Source organism: Bicyclus anynana, chromosome 17 (genome assembly GCF_947172395.1).
Source record: "Bicyclus anynana chromosome 17, ilBicAnyn1.1, whole genome shotgun sequence".
NCBI lineage: Eukaryota > Metazoa > Arthropoda > Insecta > Lepidoptera > Nymphalidae > Bicyclus > Bicyclus anynana.
The window spans coordinates 8,440,023-8,461,420 of record NC_069099.1 but is presented as its reverse complement, the minus strand read 5'-3'; the positions used below and the strand labels follow the sequence as shown (position 1 = coordinate 8,461,420).

At 35.3% G+C, this 21,398-nt stretch overlaps 2 protein-coding genes across 3 annotated transcripts in view; one reads left to right on the top strand and one right to left on the bottom strand.

The window, feature by feature from the left end:
• Positions 1 to 15,996, top strand: part of LOC112052157 (uncharacterized) — an 87,568-nt gene extending 71,572 nt beyond the window's left edge. The window contains exons 2-6 of the mRNA XM_052886672.1: positions 11,570 to 11,680; positions 12,383 to 12,523; positions 13,514 to 13,676; positions 14,417 to 14,515; positions 15,128 to 15,996. Coding sequence (XP_052742632.1) covers positions 11,570 to 11,680; positions 12,383 to 12,523; positions 13,514 to 13,676; positions 14,417 to 14,515; positions 15,128 to 15,375 — 762 coding nt within the window. The 3' untranslated portion in view covers positions 15,376 to 15,996. The remainder of the gene's footprint in view (positions 1 to 11,569; positions 11,681 to 12,382; positions 12,524 to 13,513; positions 13,677 to 14,416; positions 14,516 to 15,127) is intronic.
• The window catches only part of LOC112052149 (elongation factor-like GTPase 1), a 183,484-nt gene that overhangs the window by 159,716 nt on the left and 2,370 nt on the right, over positions 1 to 21,398 (bottom strand). For both annotated transcript variants that reach the window (XM_052886669.1, XM_052886670.1), the window contains exons 4-9: positions 20,089 to 20,971; positions 19,942 to 20,015; positions 19,458 to 19,613; positions 18,143 to 18,260; positions 17,112 to 17,830; positions 16,233 to 16,346 (exon numbers count right to left, since the gene is read on the bottom strand). In XM_052886669.1, coding sequence (XP_052742629.1) covers positions 16,233 to 16,346; positions 17,112 to 17,830; positions 18,143 to 18,260; positions 19,458 to 19,613; positions 19,942 to 20,015; positions 20,089 to 20,971 — 2,064 coding nt within the window. The remainder of the gene's footprint in view (positions 1 to 16,232; positions 16,347 to 17,111; positions 17,831 to 18,142; positions 18,261 to 19,457; positions 19,614 to 19,941; positions 20,016 to 20,088; positions 20,972 to 21,398) is intronic.

Here is a 21,398-nt window from a genome sequence, read left to right as displayed (position 1 = left end):
CATCTAACCTACTGTGTCTATTTAAAATAAGGGTTCCGTTTTGTACTACGTACGTTCGGAACCCTAAAAACAAAGACTGCTTTGTAACAATAAAATAAGTTATTTCCGACCATCATTATCGCGGCCGGAAATAAAGCAATTTACCTACGTCTGAATGAATTCCGAAGTGATTTTAAAATGATGAGACGCCAACCGATGCCTTTTATACATATGGAGGAAACCATAATCAATATAAACGTAATTGTCACTTACTACTTGAAACTTTTGAAACTTTCAGAGAGTTCGAAAGCTTGTTAACATAAAGTAATATAAACAATAATTAATATTTAAAAAAAAACCGTTTTTAGAGTTCCGTAGTTGTATTAAGCTTTTATAAGTATACTAACGGACGCCCGCGACTTCGTCCGCGTGAAAGTCGATGTAAACTTTCAACTACCCCTACCCAACTCTACCCCTACCTTTTCCTGAATTTTCTTTGCTATAAACCTCACGGAGCCCGAGACCTTTCTAACGAATGCAAAACCGCGGAAATCGGTTCGTGCGTTCTGGAGTTATACCGTCAGGAAGGAAAACCCGACTTATTTTTATATAGTAGACTAGCGAACGCTTCGCAATTTCACCCGCATAGTTCCTCCTCCCGTGGGAACGCGAGGATAAAATACAGCCTATGTTACTCGATGAAATGTTCTTTAAAATCGGTTCAGTGGTTTAGATGTAAAAGCGTAAGGAACAATTAAATAAACTCTGCGCATTTATACTTTAAGTAATCATTAGAGAATTTTCTTAATTCTCTGCGTGTGTGAAGTCTGCCAATCCGCATTAAGCCAGTGTGGTGGCCTAACCCCTCTCATTCTGAGAAGAGACTCGAGCTCAGCAGTGAGCCGAATATGGGTTGATAATGATGATGATGATGATTTATAATTTAAGTTAGTATTATTTTTCGCTTAAATACAATTGTGGTACAACGAGCAATTTGTTGTTTTTTTTTTTAATTTCAAATAAATGGTAGAAAAATATAACAGCAAGTTAAGAGTTGAAAGTAAAATATGCAATAAACTGTTACTAAATTATATGAATTACGAAATGCCACAATAAGACAATGACACGTAACTATGTATTATTAAATTGCGACTTCCAAAGTTACATACATACACGTATTATTATACGTTTAGATGCTAAAAATTACTGTTCTTCTTGAATGCAGTAGATACACGCGTAGTACAAGACTAATTGAACATAATAACGCACTAAGAACGCGGTCCAGACATTTTTACAACATACATTTAGCAAAGAGTTATTGTTTATAAGCAAGCAGTTAAATTTTAAAATTATTGCTTCGTACTCGTTTAGGTTATGGCAAATGTTTCTTTATACAATTTAGCGGTATTTGTTATAATTTGGATGTATCAATTTTCTACTTCAAAATAATCTAAGTAAAGCGTTCTCTAGATTTTGTTTCAAAGAAAGCAATCATTAAAATCTCAACTTCGCAATTCACTAATAGGATTGGTTCGATACATTTTTTCGTATCACTAAATCAAGTTTTTATGTTAAACGCACCACTGTCTAAAAGGCTCAGTCGATTTTCTTCTCCGAAAGACACTGAGGAGAATGACTTCGAAAATTGATTTCTGTAAGAAATAACATATGGTTGGTAAAACAAAAGCCTAATGTCATATAGCTTGGCAAATTCGTTCGCAACACTCCCGATGGTCCGCACACCATTTCACACCCGCGCAGTCTTTCCCCCGTCGCCCGCATATCATGGGAGTGTCATCAATAAACTTGCCAAGCTATAGCTAAGTTATATCGTAAGTGAAACGGCATCGTTAGAGGGATCCTTACCAGTCCGACAAGAAGTCGTGACTCCAGCTAAAGGCCCGTTACATAGACACTTCAGTTGCCAATTAAGGTATATTTTTACCAAGAACAAAGTAACTGGATAGGTACTTCATTAGATTTACTATACCATAATAGCGAGATTTTGATATTTCGTACTTAATTTTTATAGTAGATACTGTTTATTGTATATTTATATCCCCAGGACAAAAAAGGGGAGTGTTTTATTATTTATTGACATCGAAGCTTCTAAATGAATGAATTGATTATGATGAGTATTTTAGTTTATACGCTAACTTAATTGGAATGGTTCCTAGCTATATACATTACTAGCAGACGCCCTCGACTTCGTCCGCGTGAAACTCGATGTAAACTTTCAACCTACCCCTACTCCTACACTACCCCTACCTTTCTGGTTGATTTTTTAGACATTGTGTCCGAAAACCCAAATATCTTACGAAACCCTATTTTTTTCCAAAATAAAATTAAGCATATGTTACTTGTGGATAATGTAGCTTTCGAATGGTGAAAGAATTTTTAAAATCGGTCCAGTAGTTTTTGAGCCTATTCATTACAAACAAACAAACATACAAACAAAGTTTTCCTCTTTATAATATTAGTACAGATACAATACAATTATAATACATGATATATATACGTTGACAATAGCTGCATAGCCAATGATTAATTTTTTCATTATAATACAAATATTTTCAGACTTAAAAATTATTCACAAATCCCGCGGGAACCATGGATTTTTCCGGGATGAAGTATCCTATGTTTCCTATGTGTTAATCCAGAGTAAAATCTATTTCCATTCCAAATTTCAGCCAAATCGCTTCAGTAGCCGCAGCGTAAAAGAGGAACAAACATACTTACATACTTACACACAAACTTTCGCCTTTATAATATTACTGTGATAGTGTGATAACCCTTGTAAGCCAAGTAACGTAAAATACTTTGTATTAAAATGTTCACCTAATTTATCATAGATCATCATCATCTCCTTACCATTATCCCACTTAAGTGGGGCCGGAAAAATATGTCAATCTTTTCCATTCGTCTCTATTACTCGTCAACTCATCATCCACTCATTTTACACACATGTCCTCTTTCACACAATCTAACCATATCTTCTTTGGCCTTCCTCTCCTCTTTGTCCTTCCACTTGCACATTCAACATTTTTCTAGTAATAAGACTTTCCTCCCTACGCATTACATGTCCATACCAAGCTAACCTTCTACTCCTCAATTTTTCTGTCACTGGCGCCACATTTAGACTTCCTCTTATATACTCATTCCTTATTTTATCCTATAACCTAATTTATCATAGAGATTCTAGTAAATTATAACTGAGAGTTTACGATCTGCATAGTAATTTACACACATGCACTCCAACTAAAGTTTCGCTTTAATTAGTTCCATGCAGTATCGAATTCAAATACAATTGTCACCAGCGTTGTTTGCAATTGGAGTTGCGAGCTTCGTAATTGCAGTAAAATTTCATTACTGCGAATGGTTTATGCGACCACAAACGCGATTGGATCTATATTGGATTAGGTTAATGATATTTTAATTCCCGAAATATTTGTCGTATCCTTATTTATCGGTTTCATTTTGCCCGCCTTTATGGCGGGCAAAATCGTGAAACCGTTATTTGTGTGACATTTTGAAATTCACGCTTTACTTTTAAATCATTATTTAAATAAAAAAAATAACGTTTTACTAATACATTGCTGACGTCGGAGACTATCCACGCGAAAGTCTGTATTTTCACTTATTCTTTACATCAGATTTTGACGACGATAAGCCAATGTCAGCCATGTTTCAAACTTTGCTTCCGAAAACCGTATGAAAGTTCGTTTAGCAGTTTCGTAAGTAAGCAAACGGGTAAGGTTTTAAGTACTCACTTGCTGTGGCATGTAATATTTTGATACGAGTACTTAACGAGTTAATGACGCTATAACAGTCTTATTAAAATTATACCTAAGTAGAAAAAAAGGAAACTATTATTAAAGTTGGCGAAAAACAGAATTGAAGTCATGGTCACTAAGATCTTTATCTTTATTTGTAGATTTGACGATTTTCGCTAATACAGAGAAAGAGTTGTTTAAGGACTGTTGTATTTTATTTACCTATATTCTTCTAAGTCTCAGAGGGTATCGATTTACATGGTTAACGAGCGGTGTAAAGGACCACATATGTGGAGGATCGCTCGCTAGAAAACGCCTCTGCGAACCATTGAAGATGACTTGTTACGTGTCTTATTAGGTTAGCCTTTTTTGGTGTTAAATGCACGCCGCATCCTATTTTGCAACGTTAGGTTGTCGTAACTGACAGATAGTCGTTGGAGATCAGAGGTGTTGAAATGAAAACCCTGCAACGGAATTACAATGATGGATTTTCTAGTTCTGTGACGACCCCCTACTAGTTGGAGTGACGAAATAAAAGTTATCTCAGAGGGCGGCCGGTTAAAGCAGCAGTTTTATGGATACCTCTACAAAAGGTACTGATGGTTGCTGTTATTAGTTACGATGTGATGAAGATTCGTGAAAAATAGATCTCCTTGTCCTATGACGACTAATCACTAGTTGTAGTGACGATATAAAACTCGTCACCAGGATCCGCTGGTAACAGGTAAGATTGTCGGGTCGTATGATTGTAACTGCATGATATCTCTACAAAAAAAGGTTTAGAATACGAAATGTCTTACTGCCTGTTATGATAGTGATGTGATGAAATAAATACGTAACAGAAAATGTTTAGAGCTCTTTTTGTTCACACAATATGTGGCGAAGTTATTAAAAAGCTTAAACAATAGAACTACAGATATCATTGCTTTTTCAAACGTTGTGAGTATTATTTTTAGTATCCACCTCTTGCATAAGTTAGCGAGATGTAAATTTCCCTAGAACCTGTTCTTTCCCCGCAACAACTCCCGCGTAGGAGGTTAGACTGCACTCATGAATAATACATATTATAACAATGGCTTCCGGAATTGCAATATTTTATGCATGTTTCGTTAAAATCTAACGTTTTATTATAGAGGTCATGGTAATGATAGAACCCGCATTTAAAGTGACGGGTTTTATGATACGAAATCGTGAGCGCCATATACTTTGCTGGACAAAACCAACGGTAAAAGTACTATTAAAATAAAATATTTATTTTTTATAATAATTCTATTAGTGTTCACGTTCATAAGTTATTAACTTTGTTTTCGTCATCATCTCCTTACCCTTATCCCACTTAAGTGGGGTCGGAAAAATATGTCAATCTTTTCCATTCGTCTCTATTACTCGTCAACTCATCATCCACTCCTTTTACACACATGTCCTCTTTCACATATTCCAACCAACTCTTCGTTGGCCTTTTTCTCCTCTTATGTCCTTCCACTTGCACATTCAAAATTTTTCACTTATTTAGTTTGTTTTTATAGATATGAAATAGTATATTACTACTAATACCTGATGGGTACAACTTTACGTAACTTAAATTTTAAGTTTTCAACTAACTATTATCACCATCATTTAATAATACCATTACCTGACGATTCGAGAGTGCTTGTAATCTAATTAAAATATGTAAATGAATTTTGATTTAATTTGAATCAATTTCTTTTTAATTATAAAAACTAAAATGCACGATCACCGATACATTAGGTTTTTTTACTAGATCTTCACGGTTAATAAAATGCATAATAAAATCAATTAAATATTATAATAATGTTATTTTTACATAACTTCGTAAATAAATACCTACATATACTGTCGGTGAAGACATCAAGCGGGTTGCAGGGAGCCGCTGGATGCTGGCGGCTCGAGACCGTTTTGTTTGGAAGTCCATGCAAGAGGCCTATGTCCAGCAGTGGACGTCCATCGGCTGACAATGATGATGATGACTGTCGGTGACGTAGGTCTTAGACAAGAGTTGGTACAAACTTGCGTAGATTTCTACATTTGTTATTCTGTGACTCGAGTTTTACAGACGTAAATAATAATTTTACTTAGATACTCAGCCAAAAACGACTTAAAATTTATTTTTCGACGGCCTCCGTGGCGCAGTGGTATGCGCGGAGGATTTACAAGACGGAGGTCCTGGGTTCTATCCCCGGCTGGGCCGATTGAGGATTTCTTAATTGGTCCAGGTCTGGCTGGTGGGAGGCTTCGGCCGTGGCTAGTTACCACCCTACCGGCAAAGACGTACCGCTAAGCGATTTAGCGTCCCAGTACTACGCGTGTACAAACCGAAAGGAGTGTAATTTTTCTTCCTCCTCCTAACAAGTTAGCCTGCTTACATCTTAGATTGCATCATCACTTACCATCAGATGAGATTGTAGTCAAGAGCCAACTTGTAAAGAATAACATAAAAATTAAAAAAAGAGATGATCGAGTTACCTATTACAAAATTTCGCGCCTCGCTACTGATACCTACCATATCAAAGACATCTAATATAAGACCATCTTAGAGTGGCATATCATCTAAAATGAGCCCTTTGCCTACGTTACTTTTTTCGCGTCTTTATTCTAGAGACCTAGAGATTTAGAAAATGACCTAGTTGGTACAGCAGTTAACCTGTAGCTTTAGAATAAGTCCTGGGTTCGAGGTCATAATCGGGCTAGGAAATAATCTTGCTTACAAGAAATGTAATCAATAGAGTCAAAAATTATCTTAGAATCACTAACCCTCATTGAAGCAGCGTGATGATTCTAAGCTCCATATTACCTCTCATATAAGGAAGGAGTCCTGGCTATTTAGTAGGTCGTTAATATAATGATGATGATGATGATTAAGTCTGATTTATTGCACCTCTTAGGTACGATTACTAAATCCAGTGTAGGTAACATATCTTAAGTAACATATCGCTATGGAAAACCATCGTTTATACGGAGAACAGAATCAATAAAGTATCCTCTAGGTAGGTAATTGGTTTTACTTAATGGAAATCTTAATGACATTCATTTTATTAAACCAATTAAAGAACACCACGACATGAAAGGGTCTATAAAGATTATATTATCCAATAAATTGACTTCAATTTATTTAATTTAAATGACAGTTGCGGCATCCTTACGTGATACATATCCAGGCAATTCGTATTAAACTATTTGCATACACGTTTCTAATTTGTACATCAAAAGTTTGACATGCCCTTCCGGCATCAGTGTTTCCTGACACCTAAAATTTGAAGACTTTCAAGGCATCTTCTAGGTAAACGCGCTAACTTAGACGGCATTAATTACTGTTTTCAATCAGGCGTGATTCTTTCATTAATAAAACAAGTTAAACTCAAGTTAAGAGTCAAGGTTCGGAAGACATTTGTATAAACTATTCTCAGCCCATTTGAATTGTATGCGAACTACCATATCTACATTGACGGAACCAACCATAACAGTTTATGTACCTACTTAACCTCATAAAGTCATATCGAAGGAAGGAATCAATAAAGCTAAAGTAAACGCAACAAGTAATCCCATTTATGATCTCCGTATATATGTAGAGCATAAAATATTTATGAACTTGGAAGCAGAACGGAACGGAAACCTGAAGTATTGAATTACAAGACCGCTATGCATAGAAACCTGTTGGGTGTATGTTGTAACTGTACGCCCGATAAGGGAAATAACTAATGCAAGTAAACCCGGTGATCAGCTCGTTATCTTAATCAATTTATGACAAATAGGCAAATTGCTTTGGAACGTAAAGGGTAACCAGTCTTTATTCCCTCACTGACAGATCGGACAGGGTTGATCTGTAGATGATATCGTGCATCCGGAAATTTTACGCTCCTTGCCTTAGTAATATTTCTGACGTATTTAAGTTCAGTAGCGTTCTAAATAGAAATCTCTCTTCTGTCTTTAAACATTTGTCTATTTATTTTATACTATCTATTAGATATTTGGTATCTTCCAATCAAAAAAAAAACATCACTACTATTTAATCAAACAATTAATGTTGATCTCTAGATTTTATAAATTCGCCAATTCAGAAAACGATTTTGTAGTATTTAAATATAATCAACTAGCCGACAACGCGCGGTTTCACCCGCGTGGTTCCCGTTCCCGTAGAAATCCGGGGATAATATATAGCCTATAGCCTTCCTCGATAAATGGGCTATCTAACACCGAAAGAATTTTTCAAATCGGACCAGTAGTTCCTGAGATTAGCGCGTTCAATTAAACAAACAAACAAACTCGTCAGCTTTATAATATTAATATAGATTCCGTAAAATAAACTAGATAGCCTCTGATATATTAAGGAAAGTATTCAAACATAAAACTTTCGTTTTTCATTAGGAATACTTACGGCATTACGTACACAAACTCTAAAAATGCGTCAACACATCGATTCACTATCAGAGGAACAATTCGTCGACCAATGGTTTCCACTCCACGATACCAGATTCCGTTAGCCATAATTGTGCAATAAACAACCGGTTAATACGTCGAATTGTACATAAATCAGTTAGCATCGGAAGTGATTACGCGGTTACCTCGGGACCCTGAACTTGCGTTGAGGTAGATCGTGGCGGCCAACGAACGCACTGTCAAGGGCACTCCATTCGTTGCTAGGTGGTGTTTTATAAGATGAGTCTTGTTTTTTTTAATAATTTAAACAAAACTTGTCTTTTTTCGATTTTTTCAAATTTCGAGATTCAAATTTCGAATGAATTTATCTGCAACTAGCTAAAAAGCCTTTATTAGATTCAAATAGACAACTGTTTTAATTGTGTATAAATATGAAGTGGAATAGTTATCGATAACGCATTTACACATTTTCTGGTGAGGAATATAATGGCATCAGGTGCGTCCCATAATATATGACAAATCGTACGTGAGCAGATTAGTTTTAGAAACTAATCCAAGTAATCTTAAGTATATAATCTACTGAGTCATATTCTAGGGCGTCTTGAAGTTCTTTGTCATAATATCAAAACTATTTGTAAAATTGGTTTTATTAATTAAAAAATATAGCCGTGATAGCCTAGTGGATGTGACCTCTGCCTCCGATTCTGGAGGGTGTGGGTTCAAATCTGATCATGCATGCAGCTCCAACTTTTCAGTTTTGTGCATTTTAAAAAAATTAGGTATCACGTGTCTCAAACGGTGAAGGAAAACATCATGAGGAAACCTGCATACCAGAGAATTTTCTTGTTTCTCTGCGTGTGTGAAGTCTGCCAATCCGCATTGGGCCAGCGTGGTGGACTATTGCCCTAACCCCTCTCATTCTGAGAGGAGATTCAAGCTCAGTAGTGAGCCGAATATGGGTTGATAACGACGAATTAATAAATAATAATTAAAATGACTTGTTTTGTAACAAGTAATTTCAATTAATAAAACCACCACGTTTGATTTAGATTACGTTGTAGAGATAATATCATGTTGACTGATGATAGCTAGCACTTAATACACAAACACGATGTTTACTTACAAGTCACGACGTCGCTGCGGGCTTCTAAACAGAGCTCCCATCATGCATTACATTTGTTACAATATTATAACATATGTTTTAATTTAAACGAAACAAAAGACCAATAAGAGACAACAATTAAATATCGTGTTCCGTACTGGTATACAATAAGATAATTAACGAGCGGGAAGAAATAAGAGTATAATAAATAAAGATAAATAAGAGAAAATAGTACATACAGACAATTTAATCTCAAGTTGAATAACGCCGTTAACAAATTACATAGACGCGAGGTAGAAAAAAATACATTTTGCGAAATATTAAAACTACAAAAACTTGACTCAGTACCGCTAAAGATCTGCATTTAATAAATAAAGCTCAATTTATGCTATTACAAAAACTTTTCCGCTAAGGCGTAAATAACATCTGCTGACAACTTAGAATAAATGAGTGCACAATTTGATTCATGTATAGAAGAAAACAAGGAAAAGAATTACGAGCAGTAAGCACTGCGGCGTATAGACACCAAATATAGATCTAACAATTGCTATTATTTGCTTCACGGATCAATGAACCCTTAATCGAGATCATTTATTGCAGGTTGCACGAAGTTCAGATCATGTCAAGATCGCGAACTAAAGATTAAAACTTTTTAGGTAAACATATCGGTTGATCTCGCTTCATATCGATTCTGACCTTGCTTTACGTAACGGGCCTAAAGACGGTTGGATCGATTTACAAAGTTTTAGTCAGAACAAAAACATGTAATTGACAACACGACGTGCAACGATACGGATTAAAAAATCGACTAAAAGACGTTACGATTAAATTGTTCTATCGAAAAGATGGCTTCGATCGTTCACCTTGTACGTGACGTCCGGCGTTTTATTTAAGAAAAAAATATATACCGTAGGATAAAACTGTGGTACACTTTTCAAATTAACTCACTATTTTATTGACTTTACAAATTAAAAGCCGATAAAATCGGTCCCCTCAGAAAATATATTACATGATTTAGTGATTATAATACAGCTTAAATGATGTGCACGGCTAATTAAATAGATAAACTAATAAATCAGTTAGTGATTTTTAAATCAAAATAAGGAGAAAAAAAAATAAAGAACAGAGCAAAGTGAAAGCCGTAAGAAAAATCCAAAGAGATTAGACGGTAAAACTATCTATAGGAACCAGTCTTATTTAAAAGCAAGAGTTAAATCAGAACGGTCAACGATTCTACAAAAAAGTGAGATCAAACGGAGCGATTAGAAACAAAAAATAGCAACGAATCCAACTTCGGTTGCTTTATTCAATAACAAACACGATCTTCTATACGTAACGGTTACTAACAATAGTTCACGTCTTGTTTAAGATATCGAGCGTAGCTTTTATGAGAATTTAGATTGTTTTATTAAAATATATTTTAAAACTAGATTATCTGTTAAAATCAACCTATATTTTGATATTTTTCATTTAATTGACACAAAATTGATAATACATTTGTGTAAAATTACGTGGTTATTTACGATAATCAAATCTGTTTAAAAATGTTCTTATAAGTGTTTCTTAAATGCAATGATAACACTTTTTTGTGTGAATATGTATTTCTAACTTTTGTTAATTTATGAATCTAGAGATCGGATTTCTTGATCACGGCGATTGAGATGATGTTTATCAAATATGAATGACACAGCAAGTGAACTAAATAATTGCTTACAGAATAAATGATTACGAACGTAACGGTTAATCTGACTAGCCGCGGTTATTCCATACAATTACTCTTCTCAGAATCTGGGATTTAAATACGATTGATCGTTTTTGTGTAAAATCTTGTTCTTATGCACGTACTTACAGCTAGTATTTTCGAAAGAGTCAATTTCACGTCAACTTGAGGAAACTATAAAGATTTGATTACTATTAGGGTTTTCACACTAGATACTCGTAGTATTAAAATAAAAACTTTAACTAACCACCTTAGTTGATAAAACGGAAATAATGGAATTTTTGTAATTTTTTTTTAACAAGATTGAGCTATCAAGCATTATATTTACATTCAATAATGCCCCTTTAAAAAGTATTAACAATGTAAGAACAAAACCTCATATAGGTAAAGATGAACGGGAAGTAACAAAGACTTTTCTCATCATTGTTAGTGTAATGACAGGTAATGAATTAGCGCTTTCGATGGCCCTATACATTTTTGCACGAACATAAAGAAATACCGACGATTGCAATATTATGCTTATTGCTTTAGGAGTAATTTCCTTAGAGCATTCATCGTAGGAATGTATTCGCTTATCGTTTGCAATGTCATTTCTTTCAGACGGTGCCTCTGCCTGCGGGATCTACTTCGGTGTTAGCAAAGCCTACCAAGTACCATTACTATCCTCACAATCAGCACATTTATCTACTACCAGAATGCGCTATTCAACAGGTAATGAAATTTCTCCATTCAGTGAAACGCTCTATTCTTGTACGCATAATATGTAGCGAATGCAATTCGTATTTATTTACGAGACCATCAACTAATAAAAGCTAGCATACAGTTATAACTTTTATAGTAATGTCTTTTCATATACGACTATTATGTATTAGGTATGCCCGCAACTTTGTCTGAAAATCAGTGTAAGCTTTCAATACATTTTACGTTTTAATGATAGTCAATGTACCAAATATGATGACTATACCTTATTAGCCTCTTAGGAATTAAATTTTCAAATTCCTTAATACATGCTTATGTTTTATATTTTATAAATCGTTATCGTATTATGTTTTATATTTTATAAATCGTCTACATACTATTATTAAAAGTATAGCTAACTTGAATAGTAGCTGATTTATAGTTTTTGACTAATTTTCTACCCCGTCATAACTATCTTTCTCTATTTCAACGGTAGGTATAGCTGTGAAAAGGTACCTAACAGACTTACTTTCTCATCTACAATAGATGGATTTCTTACCATTTTCGGTCAATGACCATATTTATCAAAAGTAAATGTGGTGCTTAAAACAAACTCAAGAGGAACTCTCTCGTAAACAAAACCTCCGTCGTAATCTGATCTGAGACGTGTCTGATTAGACACAGACTAATATATTTAGATGCACTTTATACATGTAACCTTACTTAACCTTTCAGGTCTGCAACGCGGTGTACGTGCGGTTGAATTATACGCAACCATTATGCGCGTGCCCGGCCCGGTACAGAGACCCTTGCTCCGCCAGTTTGAACGCTGATGACCTGCATACCACGCGCCTTACGACGGATTCCAAAAAGAAGGTAACATACAGTGGCGGATTTGTAGTCTTGGTCGTACTAGGCCACAAAGTATTTGCCGCTTATTTTTCAGCACCCATCATATACCTAACTAGCCGACGCAGTTTCAACCGCGTTGTACCTACTCTTTCCCGTGAGAATACGGGAATAACATAAACACTTACAAATAACGTGCCTTTTTAGTGGTAAAATTATTTTCAAAATCGGTTCAGTAGATCCAGAGTTACTCCCACATTTTTGTCATGAAAGGCCGCCCCTTACATCTGGCTGCCTAAGGCCCGGGCCTACTGTAAATCTATAGGCCTTAGGGTAAATCCGCTACTGATAAAATAGAACTTGAAACCTAACGGAGTAACATCCCACCTGCCCTATAAGGCATCATTCTGTAACACTGGATCTTTAATTAATTGCGGGCGGCACAGTCAATAGATAAAAGATTCCGTGAATTGTGAATGCGACGTTTGTAACGGGTTAATTACTCATTAATGACACGTAATGCACTTGGCTTGAGAGAAATACTTCGTATTGAAAATGTCTTCATTCTTCCCGCAAAAGAGATAGACGATCAATTCAAAAGATTCCTTATCTCATACAAACACAACCAGTATTTCACCTTATACTTAATTATAGTTTGCCTACTTTTGGAAATCGGTATGCTTTTAGATATAGTGGTAAGGTGTGCAGGCTAGAGAGACGATTCGAACGTGTTGGTATGTGAACTGAAGGAACGTTCTTACGAGAGAAACCTTCAGTTTATACACTCAAACGCAATGGTTTAACATTTTAGCAATGCCTATTCCTAAGTCATACAGACATCCTAAGTCTTAAGATCTCATTTAAAAGTGTATTTTATAATATAGCTGTGCGAGAAACTGACATGAATAATGTTTCAATATCAAAACTTTTATAAACGGGCAGGACAAAAGTCTGTTCTAGATAAAGCATACGTGATTTATAAGGCTTGTCAAACAATAAATCTCAATTACATTGCAGTATGCAAAGAAGGCGGTGACACTGGTGAAGACATGCGAAGCTGTGTCCGAGATGCGAGAATGCCGCGCGCCTAGAGACTGGTCCCTTTTAGCTTTGCAAAATATCAGGACCGGAAAGTCACACTATTTAGTAATATGCAGATGTCCAGATACCCATATACTTGGTAAGTGTTATTTGTTTAAGTAAATGATGAAATTGTCACTAAGTTATTGATAGCTTTTACAAAAAAAAATAAGCCCTCATTCGCATAAGTTTTTTTAACGGACGTTAAAAAAGCGTTCTAATATAGTATGAAGTTAAATGAAGGTCTATTCCCAACGCCCAAAATTGAATATGCAACACTGTTCGAAAAAAAGCGTCGTGTTTTAAAAACGCTGTCGTGTGAACATATACTTGGGAATGTATTTGTTTTATTTAAACGCCTTTTTAACGTCTGCTATAAAACTCTCTTGAGAATGAGGGCTAAAGCTTTCTAAATCAGAAATAAATCAATTATTCCTAATGCTAAAATGACTACACAGATCTAAAAGTGCTATTTTGTATTTTCGTTTAGATAAACCAGATTACAGTTTTCAAAAAAACTAGCTATCGAAATTTTTGCAAATCACTTGAACACAAAAAGTTTCCAGCATCATTTAAAAACTACGGAATCTATTTTTTCAATTGAATAGATTCTTGTGGCTTTTTCGTACTATTTTTAACATTTTTCGATCCAAAGTAAAGAACAATGTTATAGTAATAAATAGCTTTGTAATAGTAACTCTTGAATCTCGTTATACTTGTTTTAAAGTGCCACAAAAAGAATATGAGATATAACTTTCAAGACGAAACGTAACTGTAGTGTTCTTTCCACAAAAGATATACTGTTCTTGTTTCGAGATAAAAGATTATTTAATCTTACAGAGGGGCCGATGTCTCACGATCAGCCAACGTATGCGTCTGTGCCAGGAATAAGAGTTTACGGCATGATGTGCGTGCGACAAACTACAAGTTATCATTCCGGTGAGTCACATCACTATCTCCTTTTTAGAAACCCCCATATCGCTTGCATTAATACACGGTACTTTATGAAACCTCCAACGGTGATTTATGAACGTATTAGCGAATAAAGCGAACCGGATTCAATGCTTTATTGCATAGCTTAGGGCAGAGGCCAATTTATCTAAAAGGATTGTCGTAAAGTTGTATTGAAAAGAACATAACTATGCGTTTTATAGATATCTCTCAATTTTTGTTAAAGACGCTAGAGTTTGCCAAAACGAAACATTAAGTACAGCTTTATAGCAAACGGTATTGGTTATTTCAATAGCTATCAAAGATTGACTGGAAAGGCGTCTTAAAACTACTTGGCAATGATTAATTTGCGTAATGTTAGAAGGTACATAAATACTTTTAGTTATCATGTAGATATAGGCAAGACGCAAACTCTGTGCAATTTAATATGTTTGACCCAACATATCCTTGAAGATGATTTAGTGTTTACACGTTGATCATGAGTAAACAGTCCTTTGAAATTTTGACGGATTGTCAATGTATCGCAATAGCAAATCTATATGCGCAGACTTATTAAATATAAACAATAAGATATTTTAACAAACAATAATTCACTTCCAGGTTACAGCTCGAACAGATTCCCAGCGGGCGTCCAAAGCACCACAAGTACGTACAAGGTGGACTATTCTCAACCGCACTCGTACGACAAGCCAGTGTACAACCGATACCAGTCGCATAGTTATTTAGATTCAAACTACTACAATAGGAGATCTAGAGCCGCACGCGAGAGGCGAACGACTTCAGAATACCCGCCTTTCCCATGGTATAAAGTAAAAGAATTGGCACGATCGTTACATTGGATCAATTAAAAGGAAACTAATGTTATTGTTAGTAAAAAGTAGGTTGGGCTCAAGACGGCCGTGTAGTTACTGCCTCGTTGAGTTCAACGAAAACTTGATACACGTTAAGATGATATTTAATTTTCAATACGCTTTAGCTTTCTTATACCAGTTAGTTGAGTAGATTTTTTTTATTGTATTATTGAAACAATTACTCAGCCTGAGAAATACTCGATTTGCATTTGTATTAAGACTGTAATAGCGATTTTGTACCTTTAATCTCTCAATGTTTTACTTAATAAGAAGTATGCTATAGTATTATGTAATACTTAGGTAATTTTAGTTTGCCAGGGTGGAACAGCCATAGTTTTAAGTAATAAAATGAACATCTCAAACTTAGTCATCGCCCATGTAAATGGTGATCTTCTTTTGGTGAATTTAATCATTTAAGTAATGTTTAAGTGTACACAAAACAATGTGATACAAGTTCAGTGGATTTTGTGTATTTCGATGCATTTATAGATATTTAAGTCTTAGGTTAACAAGTATACTATTTATATCACAACCATACTTAGACAAATCGCTTTGTAAATAGTAGTGTTAATTACAATATTTGTAATTAAAAACGAATAAAATTAATTGAAAACTTAATTTCTATTATTTATGTCAACCATGAAATTATGAAAATAAAATAGCTATACCAAGTTATGTTAACTTTCATAACAAATTAAATTTTATAAAACGTAATGTGGGGTTCTCAAATCTTAAACAAAGAGGTTTACAATTTGGCACTATATTTTTTTCTAATTGGAAGTGCCGGTTTAATATAAAGGCAATAATGTTGAACCAATATGCCCATATTGACGTGATTACATTAAAACACTTACCTAATACTTTTTGGTCGACTACTATATCACAGGAGTACATGGCTGCCATTAGTCTTTGAGGTTGAGCTTCGAAAGCTTTCCTGCAACCTTCTTTAACCGCTGACATTATTTGACCTGTTAAAACAAAAATCAATTAATTCAGTATCCAATCATTGCCACTGGAAACTAGGTACTTGAGACGAATATCTTAGCATTCCATGGATTCACCGTGCAGGTGCCGGGTCCATCGCGTGGTAGAGAGAAAAACACCGAGCAAAGTCCAGGACTTGTGACTGCAGGATGTAGGGTTAAGGAATTCCTTGACGATCAATCAACACTCCCCTTCTCTGCTCGTGTTGTTCTCCCTGTCTAGCCAAATTTGGTAAGATCCTTTCTTTAAGTTTGATTTTTACGAACGATTTTAACTTTTTTATTGGCTATTTGTGGTATGGTCTAATAAGACAGAACCTCTCTTTCTTCTAAATACGTACGACAAAAATATTTATGTTTTTAGAAGTCTTCAAGATATGATAAATGTAATTTTTATATATGAAACGCAATTCAATAATAATAATCAGTGATCTCTGAATCAAAAATAGTTAGAGGTCCCAAATAAATGGTGAAAATTTCTAAAAAAAGAAACAAAACGAACGGGATTCTTTTTCGGGAAGCACCAAATTAAGTGACATTGTGGATTAGACTTTACTAAATTTTGATTTTACACGTAAGGGGCCCCTGTAGTCCGGTAACCCGTATCATTGATACGACTGATACCGCGGAAGCTACGCCCCTGATAAAAATCAAGTACTTTTTTGGGTTCCAAAACTCAAAAAGAAAAAGCGGGACCCTTATTAAAAAGGGTATTGATGGAATACATAATTGATGCAACAAAGTTCTTACCAGACAAAGGTCCATATGTATAAGTCGTGTCTTCTTCCCCTTTATCCAAGGTCCATTCTTCCACACAAAACGCAACACCCATCATAGGCTCCTCACAAAGCGGACCCGAAAGTGAAGCCAGTTGAAAACCGTTTACAAAACTACTCTCATACTCAAACCTAAGGTCTTCCTTTAGTTCCTCCTCGTGATGGAGGAACTTAGTCACATAATCTGGTGTTTGGTTTAGAAGCACATTTGGACCACAATTTCTGGGTCCCACTGACCATATTTGCCTAACTACATCCTTCCATTCTGATCCTAGTTTCGAACATATACTTTCTAACTCAGATTTGAATGCCTCTATAAGTTTTAACATCCTATCAGAAAGTCCATGTTTTCCATTTATGTGCATTTCCTCTAGTTTACTTTCTAATTTATCGTTTTTGGACATTCCTTGTAATATTTTTATATGCTGCGATATTGCTTTTAAAAGATCAGTTGACTTGTCTAGTAATAAGGTTATTTCGTTTGGTAAAGGTCTAGCTCTTATTTTTATTTTGCTTTGTTTGTTATTAGTGTATATCGTTATCAACGGATCTTTTTCAGTTTCAGTTGTTTTATCGATGTTTTGTGAGTCAATTTCTTCATTCGCCATATCTACTTTTGGTGGTTCCACTATAGTTTCTCTGAATGGCACTATAGGTTCTGATGCTGTTATTGGTATTTTTGCATATAAATTCCTAAAAAAAAATAAAAATAAATAAAATAATTTTTAAGTAAATGGAAAAGGGGATATAATGACCATGTGGAAAAAACTAATTTTGTCAATGGAACATTTTTCATATCATGTCATTCTTGAGAATATATACTCGTACTTATACTTATCATATTTTGTCATTGTCTCAGCCATAGTTATGCATGCTTTACCTTATACCACGGGTTCTGAAAACCATTCCCAGCAGAAAATACCGTCCGTCCCATGGGACTTATGCCCAATAGAATGATAGGCCCACAGGCGAAATAACAATTTCAGTTATAAATATTATACTTACTTAAGGTCTTCGAGACACCTTTGTAAATGCACTTCGCCAGCTGTTACTAAAACGTGCTCCCCTGTCTCTTGCAATAATACTTGCACACAAGAATCTGATTGATTTAGCAGTCGGAGACCTGTTTTAGATTAAGGTAGATTTATTGTAAGCGAGTCACAAAACGAGCTATGCCCGGAGTATCTCTACGTGATCGAATCAGAAATGAGGAGATGCGCAGAAGAACCGATGGACGTTGGGGTCTCCAACGTCCATCGGCTCTTCGAACTATGTGCCCCGCCTATTGCCACTTCAGCTTCGCGACTTGTTGAGCTATGGTTCTTCTGCGCATCTCCTCATCAAGGTGCTGGAATGGCGGCCCCGCACTACAAAGCGCAGTGTTTATCGATCCCCCGAATATTACGTGTCTTAAACGGTGAAAGACATCGTAAGGAAACCGGCATACCTGAGAAGTTTCTCGATTCTCAGCTTATGTGTAGTCTGCCAATCCCTCAGACCAATTATAGAAGGACCTGTATCGCACTCATAGTCATGAACAAAATTGTCTGTCATTTTCTGAGGAAAACGAGCTTAGATTTGGTGTATATCTTGTACTAGACTAGAAGTTTTTGCCCGTTTTTTACACAATTCAATTACACAGAAAGGTATTTTTACGGAGCTCTTTAACCGACGAACACGATAACAACTATTTAACATCGATACTATAGAGACAGTTTTTATAATCGCATTAGATCGTTGATCATATACTTTGACGGAAAAGAAACGTCAAGCGAGGCAGGTCCTATACAATAATTGGTCTGAGGCCAATCGGCATTGGGCCAACGTGGTGGACTACTGGTCTAACTTCTCTCATTCTGAAAGGACACTCGAACTCAGCAGTGAGCCGAATATGGGTTGCTATTATTAAGCATTACCCGTGATAGCCCAGTTTATATGACGTTTGCCTTTGATTCGGAAGGCGAAGGTTCGAATCTGGTCCAGAGTATGCACCTCCAACTTTTCAGTTATGTACATTTCAAGAAATTAAATATCACGTATAAAAATTGTCAACGTGACGCATTTTGAGAACAAACACGAACGAAACGAAAACGATTACAACAATGAAACATCGAATTGACTGTTTTAATGTGTCTTAAAAACACATTAAAACAGTGAATGCCTATGACTAGACTTCCAAATACCACAGTCTCAAGCAAGCGAGTGTCAGCATTTAGCAGCTCCCTGCAACCCGCTTGATGTCTTCAGTGCATCTAGTGGGGGGTTGAGCACATGTAAGCTTTTACGCTGAGCTATGTCAGTGGTTAGATTAAATCATTACCTTTGACCAATTGAGGTAGTTGTGACGGATATGTGGGTTCCACAGCAACCCTTAAGATTGGCACAGCAGCATACTGTATTTCGCTAAACGCTGGGCATGCTATAGTGCTACTTAAAGTAGCAGTTTTAAGTATGTGATCTTCTAAACCACCAATACCTGTAAATTAATAAACATTAAAAGAACCCAAGAATTTAATTAAATACTTCTGTTACCAGTAATTTTACTTTTCTGTGTTCTATCTCTTGACTTGCTAAGGTGGCCAATATAGAGTGGTCTTCATTTGGTAACAGAGCATTGACTATGCTAAACAATTCAATCACCTTCAACACATCAAATAGAATATATATAGTTATTAAAACTATACTGCAAATCACATTCAAATTAGCAAAACAATAGTAATATAAACAAAAATGTATTGGTATTTGAACTTGTATCATAAATTACTCTATATTTTGCCATTCAAATTTAACAAGAACCTTCTTACCTATAATATTACCAGCAACCGCCTCTTCAATATCTTCTAATTCTCTACCCATTAATATATACAGAGATTTGATTCTGAAAACAAATTCATACGATTAAAGATATAATTTCATTATTACTATCTTGTCATATACATCTTTAAACTTACTCAGTGCATGTGATGTGTTCGTCACTATGCAAGTCTTTCAATTTCTTATTAGGATCTATTTGAAAGTCTTTTTTACTAAGTACTTGGGAGGGATCATGTTTTGGGCCAAGGACATAAAGTTTGTCACCTTTCTTAACTCTACCACTAAATATTCTAGCAAAAGCTATAAATGCAGTTGGGTTTTCATCTTCCTTCTCCTTTTCATCTACAGCACATTTTTCTGGTTTATTCAAATCTGGCTCAGATTCTTTTTCCATTTTTATAGGAACTGTTTCAGAGTTAACATTATTTTTAAGTTCCTCACGCATCTGCCTGGCCTTTTCTCTCCTAAGAGCCATTTCTTCAGGCGTTAATGCCTTGGGTTTATTTTCAGGCAGAATGCTTTTATCTACACTAAACATTTTAGATATAAAAACAATCACAGGTCTGTCGTTACTGCTATCGCAGGCTATGAAGGCATCTTTCAGTTTCCTGGTCTCTTCGTGATAAGATTCGAAATCTCGAATGCGTGAGCACATAAGTTTTTCTACTTTGTCAGGCAAAATTTCTTTTGGTGATGGTAGTTTACAACAAACCATATCTAATACTGTATTTGACAATGGCAGCCATTGCATCATCAGTGATTGCAACTGTATTCTGGTGTCTGTGTGCCTCAAATCTCGAGTAGTTAGTTTAATGCCAAGCTTCTCACAAATAACAGGCACTTTTTCTTTATCATTTCTTAAAATAATTGTTTCATAAATATTCCAGAGGTTGTCAAATATGACTTGGACAAAGAGTGGTTTTTTCGCTTTCTCCTGTGCACCTTTCATGAACCGTTTAGATTTTGAATTTAAATAAAAGTCTCCCCAAAGGACTTTCCTCAATAATTCTTCTTTCACACCTGTAAATAAACAATACATATTTCAAATGAAATTTAGTGATACAAATTTAATTTATATTTAAGTAATTTTATAGTTATCACTTTTAATGTTGAATATGATTAACACACTCTATTTTGAGTGTTGCTTACAATTGATTACTATGAAGTTAATTTTCTGTAAAAATGTTTCACTGACACTGGGCTATAAGTGTTAGCTATTTATCAAGGGATAATAATGTCTCTTAGTACAATCAGATTTTAAGCCAACTGCAAGAAGTCTACTGATCATATTGGTTGTGTTCATATGTCTCATAAAACCACTAAGTCAAGTTCAATTTTTTTACTCTCTCTATGACAGTCATAGCTTCTTGATTGAGCTTTGTTGGGAAGTTACTTGTTGTTTGACTTAAACTCGCAGGGAGCATGTTAAACCATGGTTATTATCATA